We start from the raw sequence: 12,552 nt of genomic DNA on the forward strand, positions 1-12,552 counted from the left end.
GCTGGTAAATTGCAAAAAGCTGAATTTTAAACTTAGGACTATCTGACACCAAAGTCATCCCTGCCAGTTTGCTGGTAATGATGCTCACCTGATTATTCCTCTAGTTCAGAAAATAACAGGGACTGCAACAGCAGAATTTAAATGCCAGCCATAAAGTTAGACTCTTGATATTATAGGATCTCATTTACTCTCACAACAACCCTGGAACTTCAAGGATGTTCCCATTTTACAGAAAAGTAAACTATAGAACTTAATAAGTAAATAACTGAATCAAGTTCACAGAGCCACTAAGGGGAGGAGCTAGAATTCAAAAGAGGGCAGGGTTAGCTATTACTTTCCTAAATTCCTGTACCTTTCATAATTTCCAAATTTATGAGGACCATATTTTATATTTTACAGGACAGAAATAGCAAATGTCTTATCAATGCAAGATATTTTCTAAGAAATGGACAAGGTTTTAAAGAAAAACATTAAAGATAAAAACTAAAAATGCCTGCATCAACACAAAAATCAGCAGACCACACAAAAAACTGAAAACATTTCAAAAAATTAAGCAGCATATTAAAGTCAGATTAATCTAGAAACTCTTTTAAAGTTACAAAATGTTTAAAAATCCACTTTTAAAAATCAGTTTACCAGTTAGCCTTTGGATTCCTCTTTAAAACGTCAAATCTTATACTTCCCTGGTGGCACAGTAGATAGGAATCTGCCTGCCAATGCAGGGGACACAGGTTCAATCCTCGATCTAGGAAGATTCACATGCCATGGAGCAACTGAGTCCCTGATCTACAGTTACCAGGCCTGAGCTCTACAATGAGCAAAACCACCCCAATGAGAAGCCTACGCCCCACAGTGAAGAGTACAGCCCCCACTGGCCATAACTAGAGAAAGCCCACACAAAGCAACGGAGACCCAGCACAGCCAAATACAAATAAATAAAATTTTTAAATAGTTAAATATTACAAATTCTAGTATACAAATTTATGCAAACAAAATATTTTATAATTCGACACTGACTTATTCAAAGGAACTCATTAACTTGTATCTTATATATATATTTTACAAAATATACTCAAATTGATAAAATATTCAAATCAATGCTCTCACCTATAATTTGCTATAAATTGTCAGTAGAAATGAAAAATCGTGGTTCACCAGGACTTTTCCAAAGGCAGACTGATCGAGTTTTTGACAGAAAATGAATTAAGTCTTCAAATATGGATAGCATTCTTTTCTAAAACTCCCTTATACAAGCCACATAAGAAAAGTAAAGTATTTTAATTTTAAAAGACTATCAAAGTATTCCAGGACAAAAGGTCAATGGACTCTACCTGGTCATATTTAAGGAAATAATTCCTGCCCTCAAAAAGTGGTTAGAGAGTACAAGAAAATAATTCAGAAAGCAAAGAGAGTTCCAATTCTTTTTTAACTAGGAAGGTGAACAAAAACAAGGTAGGAATTTAGAAGCAACATGGTAATAAAACAGGTGTAAGTAAGTAATGCTATCCCTCCACCTTATATAAGCCAGAAGAAGGAACACATTCCTATAAAACTTATAGAGCTGTCAAGGGGATACCAAAACGCTACCTTCTTATGGCTGTTATGCTTTATCTATAAAGCTTGGATACAGTGTTACTATGGTGACTTAATACTATGTTTTAAAGGGGGATTATATGATTAATTTTAACAAGGTTGAGAACTGAAGATGTGTGAGAAACAGAATTCTAGCTCACATAATTAAAGTGATTGGGGGAAAAAAGTGGGCCTCATCAGGGGAGGGGGAAACCCTGTATTATTAAACTACTTAAAGCAACAGGTCAGGATGATTCTAAGTTACAAATAAGATCATGCTTTTATGAAGTATTATTATGTATTCATATAAAAGATGACTCTTCTTTATTTTAACTAAGGTTTGATTTCACTTCTAGAATTTTTAAAAAGAAGAATCCTAGAAGGAAAGGGTACTGATACAACTAAATGAAAAGAAAATACCCAGGATTTCTAGGAAAAGGACACAGAAGGAACACAACTTGGTTTGTGATCTGAGTATCCTTAATTTCTCTATTATCTGTTCACTACCTTTAAAAAAGCTGAAAACTCTTTTCAGCTACATTGTAGGCTCAAAGAAAGGTTCATTACTCATTTGCTTGGTTCAAATCCCAACTCAACCACTTGCTAACTGAGCCTTAATTTAGCAAGTTACTTAACCTCCTAAGTAGCTCAGTTTCTTCTCCTGGAAACTATCACCCAACTCAAAGCATATTTGGGGAATAAGTGAGTGTTTGATATAAAGGTTAGACCACAGTAAGAACAATTAATAGAAGAGACACAAGTTGCTACCTCCAATGAAAACTAAATTTCATGATGAAATCATTCACTTGCTTAGAATCTTCTTGACTCAGCTTTGGAATATTTGAAAGTGGAGATAGGAAGGCTGCCTTTCTTTCCTATTGCATCTTTTCAGCAAGGGGGAGTCTTCTGGGTGACCAAGAAAGTTGCTCATTCTTGTATTAAAGTGAAAAAGATTCTTTTGGGGGTGCCACAACTTAGAAGGGGGGCACTTACTATTCTCAGTTGATTCACTTTTTAAATTCCCAGCAGGATGAAGTACAAGTCATTAAGAGCCCCAGATCATTAAATCCTAAAATATTTTTTCCTTGGACAGTCAAATTAACATTCAAATTGAGTTCAGATTAACTCAAAAGAGTCTTAATCGTCAAGGAATTTATCATTCCCTCTCTACTTGCTGAGGTAGTCTGTAACAGTGTTCACTATTCCTCCATAAAAATGACTGTGGGGAAAGGATTGGCTTCTTAAAGACTGCAGTTTTTGTGATTACCTCCAGGATCAGAACCCATATACTTTTTAAATAAAAATCAGATTTCATGACGATTAAAGGCAGTGGGAACCTTAGAAACCAACTCATCCAATACTCTTGTTTCATAGATAGGGAAATTGAGGCTCAGGATGTTTTATTGTGGTGGTGATGGTGGTTTTGGTTTGCTTTTTTTCTTTTTATTTTCAAAATAACCAAGAAACAAAATAAAAACCCATGCACAATTCTGGTTGAAAATCCTTTCCATTCTGCCACACTGCATCAAATACAAGGAAAACTCTCCCAAGAAGTTACTACTTAGTTTAAGGAACTCAGGTATGTGAGGAATTCAGATAGTTGTCTCATCAAACAGACTAACTATACTTCCCACTAAGCAAGAGAAACCAAATTTGACTACTTCCAGAATTAAGCCCAAGAGACCAGGGCCAGTATCACCCTTAGCTGTGCTTTCCATGTTTAGTTGAATACAGAAAATAGAAGAGAAAACAATAACCATCTCAACCACAGACTTTAAATTTCATGCTGCCTCTTAAATGCATGTCAGCCATTCAAGACCCCTCCTGCAGCATTTTGCCTAATCTTCAAATTATTTATAGGTTCAATGTATGAATGGTATGAAGCATGTGGATGGATAGTTTGATTCCAATCTTCCAGTAAGAAATCAGATTTCCTATAGCAGCCTCACTTTTAAGTTTGAGGTGAGATGGTGGGATGGCACCACTGACTCAATGAACGTTAAGTCTGAACAAACTCCAGGAAATAGTGAAGGACAGGGAAGCCTGGCGTGCTACAGTTCATGGGGTCACAAAAGAATCAGCCACAACTTAGTGACTGAACAACAACACTTTTAAGTTTAGCTACGTATCTTACAAACCAAGCAAATACACTGTGCACTGTAACAAGTACTGAACATACAACATCCATCCCACTGTGGAGCCTCCTGTCTCGATGGAGAAGCATAAACAAACACAAAGCATACAGCTTGTGATAGTGTTATATGAAGCCAAAGAAAGAACAAAGAAGAAAATGGAAGAAAAGGAAAAAGCCCTATTGAGATAATATGGTCAGAGATAGCTTCTCAAAAATGATGACAATACTGACCTAAAGGATGGGATGGAGTCCTTCACTCCAGAAGCAGGGGACTCGGTATTTCAGGCAGAGAAAGAGCTTCACAGAGAAGCTGTTTCTTTGGTTAGAAACAGCTGGGCATGCTCACCGTATAAAAAGGACTTCAGTACACCAAAGGCACAGGGGAGCAGGAGAAAGTGATTTAAGAAGGTGCTAGATAAAGCAAGCACCAGATCACACAGAGCAATCCATAGATCATGGTAAAGAATTAAGATTGACTGTTTGATTAGTAAGTGCAATGGAAAGGTATTGAATGATTTTAATCAGGAGAATAACAGTCTGGTCTACAGTTCTATAATTTTTATCTGACTCTTAGATGGAAAAGTTTGGAAGAAGGCAGAAGCAGAAAAAGAGAAGTCAGGAGGCTAGAGCAAGTCCAGGTGAGACTAGATGGTGGCTTAACTCCTGTAGGGAGAGTGAAAATGGATCCAGTGGATAGATCCAACTGAGAGTCCACAGATGAACTGAGGTAGAGTAAAAAGGCAGTATACTACCATTTAATGGTAGGAAAGACTAACATGCTTGGGAAGAGCTCCAAGAGTTTTATTTGTGATATTAAGTCTATCAAACCTGTAAGCAGAAATGTTGAGTACATAGCTGAAGACACTACATAGGAAATCTAGGGAAAGATTTGGGGTAGAGCTATTAATTAGAAAGTCATCTACACAAAGATGGTATTTCACACGACAGTAAAGGATAAGATCACTTAGAAACAAAGAGAAATACAAGAGAAACCAGGACTAAGTCAGAGAAAGACCAATTTAAAGGATGTGCTGTGCTGTGCTTAGTCGTTCAGTCACGTCTGACTCTTTGCAACCCCATGGACTATGGTCCGCCAGGTTCCTCTGTCCATGGGGATTCTCCAGGCAAGAATACTGGAGTGGGTTGCCATTTCCTACTTCAGGGGATCTCAACCCAGGGATGGAACCCAGGTCTTCTGCATTGCAGGCAGATTCTTTGTCATCTGAGCCAGCAGGGAAGCCCATTTAAAGGATGAGTAGAGATCAACAAGGAAAAAAAGAACCACCAGGCAGAACAAGCAGGAGGGAGTGGTCGATTGTATCCAAAAGTATCAAGATAAGAGAAAAGACACCTACCAAATTGAGCAACACGGAGGCTTCAGTCTTGATAAAAAAAACTCTAGCTGAATGACAGAGCAGAAGACAAGCTTAAGAAGGCTGAACAATAAATTAAATAGTGCAGGTAACTCTTCCAAAAAGAGGAGAAATAGGCAGTAACTGAATGGGCATGAAGAATCAAAGATGGCTATTATTTTTAGGATGAAGGAATACCAGAATGTGTTTTTAAGCTGTTAGGAATAATTCCATACAGAATACAGGCAGAGGCTTATGATGCAGGAGAAAGAAGATGAAACAGTAAGGTCTGGACTTTGGATTAGAATCCCGGATACACCACTCGCTACTGATGTGAGGAGCACAGGCAAGTTATTGCACCTCTCTGAGCCTCATCTCTAAAACAGGAAAAATATTTACTTCACAAAGTGGTTTTAAAGATTAGAAATACTGTATACAAAGTAACTGGCATCTAATAGGTACACAGTGGAAGTAATTATTATTGTTATGAATTTATAACTTTGGAGAGATGGAACTGAAACATTTTGCAAACCTATTTATTACAGCTCCCCAGCAAGTACTTATTGGGCCATCTACTGCCAAAGCAGCCATTGCAGCTGCTTCTCCTTCCCCTCAGTGTACATGAAACATCAGGCAGGAATTAAGTTTTATCAGACTACCACATCTCCCAACCTTTAGTCATGTGAACCTCAAAGCTCCCTTCCATAAACACACCTTTCATCTGCCTAAGACTGGGGTTTTTTACATTAGCTGCACAAAGATCCAAGTGGCAAAAATGGCATTGACTCAAAATGCCCGGGGACTAAGAGTAGGTAACATACTGCCAAATATCTGCTCGAGAAACTCACTCTAAGAACAGAGATTCCCTCCACTCCCTCATCGATATGAGCCTGGCAAAGTAAAAATGAATCATAACTAGAGAAGCAAAAAAGTATCGAAACAGAACAAGTATCAAAACTAGGAGGAACAGCAGGGATCTAGTTCAATTCCCTCATTTCATCCACAAAGAAACTAAGGTGCTCATGGGAGAAGTCACTCGCCTAACAGAACAGAGCAAGTCAATGACAGGATGAAAACTATAACTGAGGTCTCCTAGTTGCTACCCCTGATGCCCTGTCCACTAAACCCCAATTGCTCCATGGTTCTAGAATGCTATACAAAATGGTCACGGGCATAGATTAACCAATAGTTCAAGCTAAACCAAGGGACTAAACCAAGGATGGAAAACAAAGGATGAAGGTGGCCAAATGGATTCAGTTTTGAAAAGTACAGCAGGATGAATGTACAGAAGTGGAAGCAAGAAGAGAGGTCTGAGCAGACACATACTAATGTACAAATCAAGTGCCTCAGTTTCATCTTCTTTCAATTATCTGAACAAAAATGGGTTTAATTGTCTTCAGTTATCTGAACTTTCTACTTTTTCACAATAAATATATATTGCTTTTGAAATAAATGTTAAGAATGCTTGGTTAATTTGTGGTGTGATGGATCTAATGGTGGCAGTATGATATAGAACAAGTATGATGGAAATGGAAGTCATACAAATGTGGGTTTCAAAAACAGCTCTACCACTTACCAATGGTGGGACCTTGGGCACATTAATGAACCTATCTGAGCCTCTGTTTTCTCATATGTGGCTTTATGACCATGGCAATGTCGCCTTTAGTTGTAAGGCAACATTTAGATGTGTAAGCCTTTAGTGAAGGAAAAGAACACAACACAATTCATGGCACATAACAGATACGTAAGAAAAGGTTAAATAGCATTAGAACCACATTTGCACCTGTGATTACATCCTAAATCATTAAATGCTGCCTCCGCCCTTGAAAAGACTGTCATTTCACATCATGCTCGTGTCAGTTGTGTGTACTAGTATAATTAATAGGACGACTGAATGGTAGCTGGTTTTACGGGTTCTGAAAGAAGACAAGCACAAACATGGGGAAGAATAGCTTTTCCATCAGCCGATGAGTCTCCTGAGTGCTCTGACCAACTGAAGCAGGTTGCCAGCTATCAAGAGCAAGTAAGCAGCCCCACAATACGAAGTGGTATTCAAACCTCTAAGAGACTGCTTTCATAAATAATAATAAAAAATTTTTGAGAGTGATACAAGGATCTCAGCACTGTCACTTCACTGTTTCTTTCCATCAAGAGCTTCAAGTATAGTGTAGGGTAGACATAACTTTGGCTTGGGAATAAGATTACTGCTTTTTATTCTCCCAGCTCTGTAATTACATAGTTGCGATATAAGCAAGGCATTTCACCTCTACAGATCTTACTTTCCCTTCTGTAAAACAGGATGCTTGAGTCAGATGAATTTCAGCTTTAAAGTCCTGTGGTCTCATTCCCACACATTTTCAAGACCCCCTTGTTGTGAGAGTCCAAGCTCTCCGGACACACACGGTATCCTCTCAGTAGGAGGCTCCACCTGCTCGGGTCAAATGATCTCTAGATCTCTAGGCTCATTCATAGTTTCTCCTCTACTTTGCTCTTCAGTATTGGGATCCCATTTACCCCCTTCTTGCTGTCCTTGCAGTCTCAATATAAGCCTCACTCTCTATACAATATTTTCTTTGACCATCTCCGTCTTTCCCAACCTCACTACCCTTTTAGATATTGTTCACTGTGTCTTTATAAAACTTTCTGGACTAGACTGAGAAACATGTGAAGAGTATGATACCATTTCCATAACACCCAACGTAATGCTACACATTCTGAACCTTCCTTGGTTCTTTTTTAAAGAGATACCACCACCATCTATCACTAAGAGTTGCTGTGAAGAATAAACGAGGTATTACTGTAAAAGTGTCCAGAACATTGACTAGAATCATTTAAGAACTGAAATACTAATTCCCTTCTTTCCCTCCCTCTACTTGGTGACTGGTCTTCCCACAAAGTGGTCTACTAAAAAAATGTACTCATTTTTGGAGGTGGACATCTAAACTGTGCTAACAACCTAAGCAATCCTTGGGTAAGTCACAATTTCTCTACAACTCAGATTTCTTCCAGTGAAGAAAACAGCACTTGTTCTCATCTTTTATGACAGGAGGATAAAATGAGATAATACACGAGAAAACACTTTCTTTTTAAGAGCTACCAGCATTATTATTTTTCATAACTCCTAGCTTCAGAGAGAAAAATCTTAAAACAACAGATGAGACAGCAAGATGTCAATGTTAACGGATGATTTGATGATGACTGTGAAAATCCCACTCTTGATATATACCAGAAATATCAGAAAGTTGTATTACTGTTCTTTGAAGTAGAAAAGTACAGATACTGAAAAGATTAGGAAGATTTCTTTTTTGAAAATAATCACCTGGAGCATTATTTATCTCCCATGCCAACATATTTTCTAAGTCAAACAATGTCATAAATACATCTGGGGTTTCATGGGTCTTGGAATCTGGACATATTCATTTGACAGTGCTAACTGCAAGCTAATAAAAAACAGTGACATTAAAACTTTTGTTTTTTGTAAATAAACTTAATTGACTCAGTCAGTAAAGAGTCTGCCTGCAATGCAGGAGACTTGGGTTTGACTCCTGGGTCAGCAAGATCCCCTGGAGAAGGAAGTGGCAACCCACTCCAATATTCTTGCCTGGGAAATCCCATGGACAGCGGAGTCTGGTGAGCTACAGTCATGGAGTCACAGAGTTGGACATGACTTAGCGACTAAACCTACCTACCTGAACTTAATTATTATCATCTTCTCTGCACTGAAGTATGCCACAGGTAGAAGTGGGGCAACAGAAAAGAAAAAATACAGTCCCCCAAATAATGTGATTTATTTGTATCAATGAAAGTTATCAATGCCTACAGGGTAGGTAAAACAATACAATCTAAGAAAGAACCACTGCACACAGTAAAGATTAAAATATACCCATAAAGAGACATTTCAGTCCCAAATCTTTTTGTGAAAAAAAAAAATATGAGGAACACAATTAAAGGAGGTTAATTTGGAGAAAAGCATTTTAGAAGAAAGATGTTTTTCTAACAAAATAAAGACATCAGACATTACTGTGACAAAACAAATTTTAGGACTATGATTTTAGTCCTAAAGGACTAAAACCTAAGGACTTTGCTTTCCTTTCATTTTAGAATGTAATTACTCAGACAGGTAGGTAAGTAAAGATGGGTGTGTGATGTGAGAGAGAGAGGGAAGGGGTGTATGTGTGTCTTTGGAGGGATTTAATCTCATTGCACATTTCTTCTAATATTAGTTTATAAAGTCAATTAAGGAATACCTATCCAAAATAGATCACCATTCTAACAAGGAGTCATATAAAAATATATTCTTATTTTTCTCTGTTAAACACCTTGCCACGTTTTTAAAACATTTCAGCTTTATTAATCTGTATAAATATGTCCTTGCCATAATTTGTAATACATTTTATAAGCGACTGGAGGAGATTTCATGGATCGCTAATTCATACATACAAATGTGAAGTTTGCATTAAACCTCTCTAAACAAAACCCTACTTCCTTGCTTTTTTTAGAAGCAATAGGATAAAGAAGAGACAAGAGGACTCTCGTTACAAAGACTGACCCTCTTAAAATTAAGGCTATTCTGTTCTGAGCATCAACCTGCTACTAAAACAGCCCTGGTACCAGGATTTTAAAAGGCCTGAGTCTGGAAAGACTACAGTGGTTGACTGGCTTAAAAAATAACATGTTAGAACCAGAGAAAACAGTGATTATAAGTGGTTGGCAACATTCCAGAGCTGCTTTTTAGTACTCCTTTGCTTTTTAGTACTCTTTTAGACTCCTTTGGCTACCAATTCCCATCTCACACCATTCATAGGTTTATGCCAAATAAACCAGGACACTGCTACTACAAAGTGTAGAAAATATCCAAGCAGAATACTGCCCATATGCACTTCAAATCACTAAATTCTTTCAGGCCTGCCTTGTCTGGGTATACTAAAATACACAACAGAACCTTCCTGAAGATGGGCACATTGTATAACTTTCTTGGAACAGATTATGGCACTTATTATTTATAATGATATTTTCTAAAACCTCTATCACTAAAAGTAGAATTTTTAATACATAACTATACAGTTTCATAATTCAATTTTCCATGAAGAGAACATTACAAATAGGCAGCAATCAAGTGAAAAAACAAATGACTGCAAAAATAATGCTTAAACTATAAAGAAAAATATATAGACATTTCTTGAAAATAAGATGATTGTTTTGTCATTTTATTAACACTTAATAAATGATAGTTTTATTAGTTAAAAAAAGTCTTCTAAGATTGTTTTAAAAGTAAGCTATTTATAAATAAGCTACTGGCTTATTTAAAAACAAAAACAAAAGTAGTCCCTAAGACTATTTTAATTATCTTCAAGTTATCATGTTTGTACTGCTTCAAGAGACAGTGAATCATAATGCAAATACTAAGGAAATATTCAGATGACTTATTTTTTAGTTTAGCAATCTATTGAAAATGCTTATTTCCCCAGAGATACTATTCTTAGCCAGCTACACAAAATTCAAGACACTATTTGGCAATATGCCTTTTAAATAGCTGAACACCTTTGAACAAGTTGGGCCTATGTTGATTTAAAGTTGAAGTCTAACAAATTTAAAACAAAGTCCATATAATACTCATAAGGCAATATTACCTGGTTAAGTAAAATATATTCATATTTCAATAAAAATTAAATAGAACTGGATTAAATACTAACTATTCTTAATCATGGTTTGAGTCTGATAACCAAAATTTTAAAATTAATGTCACGCAAACTACATCACACAAACTAACCAGTGCAAAGCTCTAGGCTTTAAACTTTTTGATAGTGTCAATAAAAACCCCAGGAAAGGAGAATACTGTAACTCTTCTTGGAACATAGGTGTTTTAAATCATAGTTAAACAGACAGAATGTTAAGAATGGTATGGTTTTTATTTTCCATAGCAAGTTTATTGACACTTTTTTTTTTTTCTAGTAAAGTTTGAAAATCTGATACTACCTGTCCACATAGAAGGGGAAACAAAACTTGGTCAGAGTCTGTAGAACTTCCTGTGGAGAGAAAGAGAGATAATTTATACATCTAATGGGACCAATAAATCTAACATTAACCACGGCACACAATCTAGCAACTTTACCCTAAAGAAAGAGGAGACAGATGAAGAAATATGGGCTTTATCAATTACATGGGAGGAGTACCAGGCAGTCAATCATGAGAAATAATAAACATGATCAAACTTCATTAAAAATGAAAAATTAATCAAGAATCACACATGGGCAAGCAGCAGGAGTTGTGCAGGAAAGCTCTGAAGGGAGGGAGGCGGGTGGGTTGCTGAGTGTTAACACCCCTCCAGGGACTATCTCCAGCCTGACCATATGGATCAGAGTGAATAACACTGAGCCACATGGGTTTGGCCTGGCAGGGCCGCTGTTGCTGGCACCATTTTTGCCTGTTACCTAGGAACAGAGGGGGCCAGGATTAGACAACGCTTCTCAACATCAATAGGCCAAATCACAAGCAAAATAGAGAACCAACTTGAAGAGAATTGTCCCCAAACATTATCAACTACATTTTTTTTAGAGTTTAAAACTTTATTTACTTATATTATTTACTTTATTTACATTATTACTTTATTTATTTACATCATAAAGAAGTTATTTTTCTGGCATGAATTTATTTTGTAATCTACTATAATAATTTTAAGGGTGCAGTATTTTTAGTCTTTATCATTAAATATCATTATCAAAATTGTACACACTTACCTGCTTGCAATTTATAAAAACCCAAAGCAAACTACAAGTTTAAATTTCTTTTTACAAATATGTAGGTATATAGCACCAAACATTATTCAGGGGAAGTATGCAAAAGGGTACAAGAAAAACCAGACACTTTAAAGAGGTATTCATAAAAGAGAAACTTCTAACATTAAGAATACTATATGAGATACAATATAAAGTGGTATATGACTTTCCCAAATAGATACACTGCACATATAGAGAATATATACACTGCAACACAGAAACTCAAGTAATTATTATTTCCTTTGTAGAATTTTCTCTAACTTAATTTTAACTGCAGATTTGGACAGACCACAGTTGGTGCTTATCATAAGTTCATAGACTAATGTTATAAATTTTAAAAAAGTATTCCTTTCATGCATTTGATTTGCTTTTTAACAATTTAAAATCCCAACTTCAAGACAAAATGAAGAACACATTTTTAAGTCATTGAGAAGCTGGTTCAAATTAAAACAAACCTGCCCATTGCAAATACTAATCCAAGTGATAAATTAAAGATCAGTTTACAAATGTAGCACTTTTCTAACCAATAATAATGAATTATCAATGCTAACTGAATTGATGCTTCTCGCTTCATTTATTTTTAAAACCAGTTCTATCATTCAAGAAATAAACCACATCAATCTAATAACCCACTCAATGAAGCAGAAAGCACATTGACTTCCTCTGCCAGAGCATGTTCTGCCTACATAATTCAATTGAGCATATCCTATTTTTTAAT

The 12,552-nt window shown here is 36.3% G+C and overlaps 1 protein-coding gene across 11 annotated transcripts in view; it reads right to left on the reverse strand.

The window, feature by feature from the left end:
* Nucleotides 1-12,552, reverse strand: part of DENND1A (DENN domain containing 1A) — a 527,524-nt gene that overhangs the window by 347,207 nt on the left and 167,765 nt on the right. For 9 of the 11 annotated variants that reach the window (XM_070452577.1, XM_020872163.2, XM_070452539.1 and 6 more), the window contains one exon: nucleotides 11,035-11,084. The exons of the other annotated variants lie outside the window; for them this stretch is intronic. In XM_070452577.1, the coding sequence (XP_070308678.1) occupies nucleotides 11,035-11,084 (50 nt within the window). The remainder of the gene's footprint in view (nucleotides 1-11,034; nucleotides 11,085-12,552) is intronic. 11 annotated transcript variants of the gene reach the window in all.

The sequence above is a fragment of the Odocoileus virginianus genome, chromosome 2, assembly GCF_023699985.2.
Source record: "Odocoileus virginianus isolate 20LAN1187 ecotype Illinois chromosome 2, Ovbor_1.2, whole genome shotgun sequence".
In the NCBI taxonomy this organism is placed as follows: domain Eukaryota; kingdom Metazoa; phylum Chordata; class Mammalia; order Artiodactyla; family Cervidae; genus Odocoileus; species Odocoileus virginianus.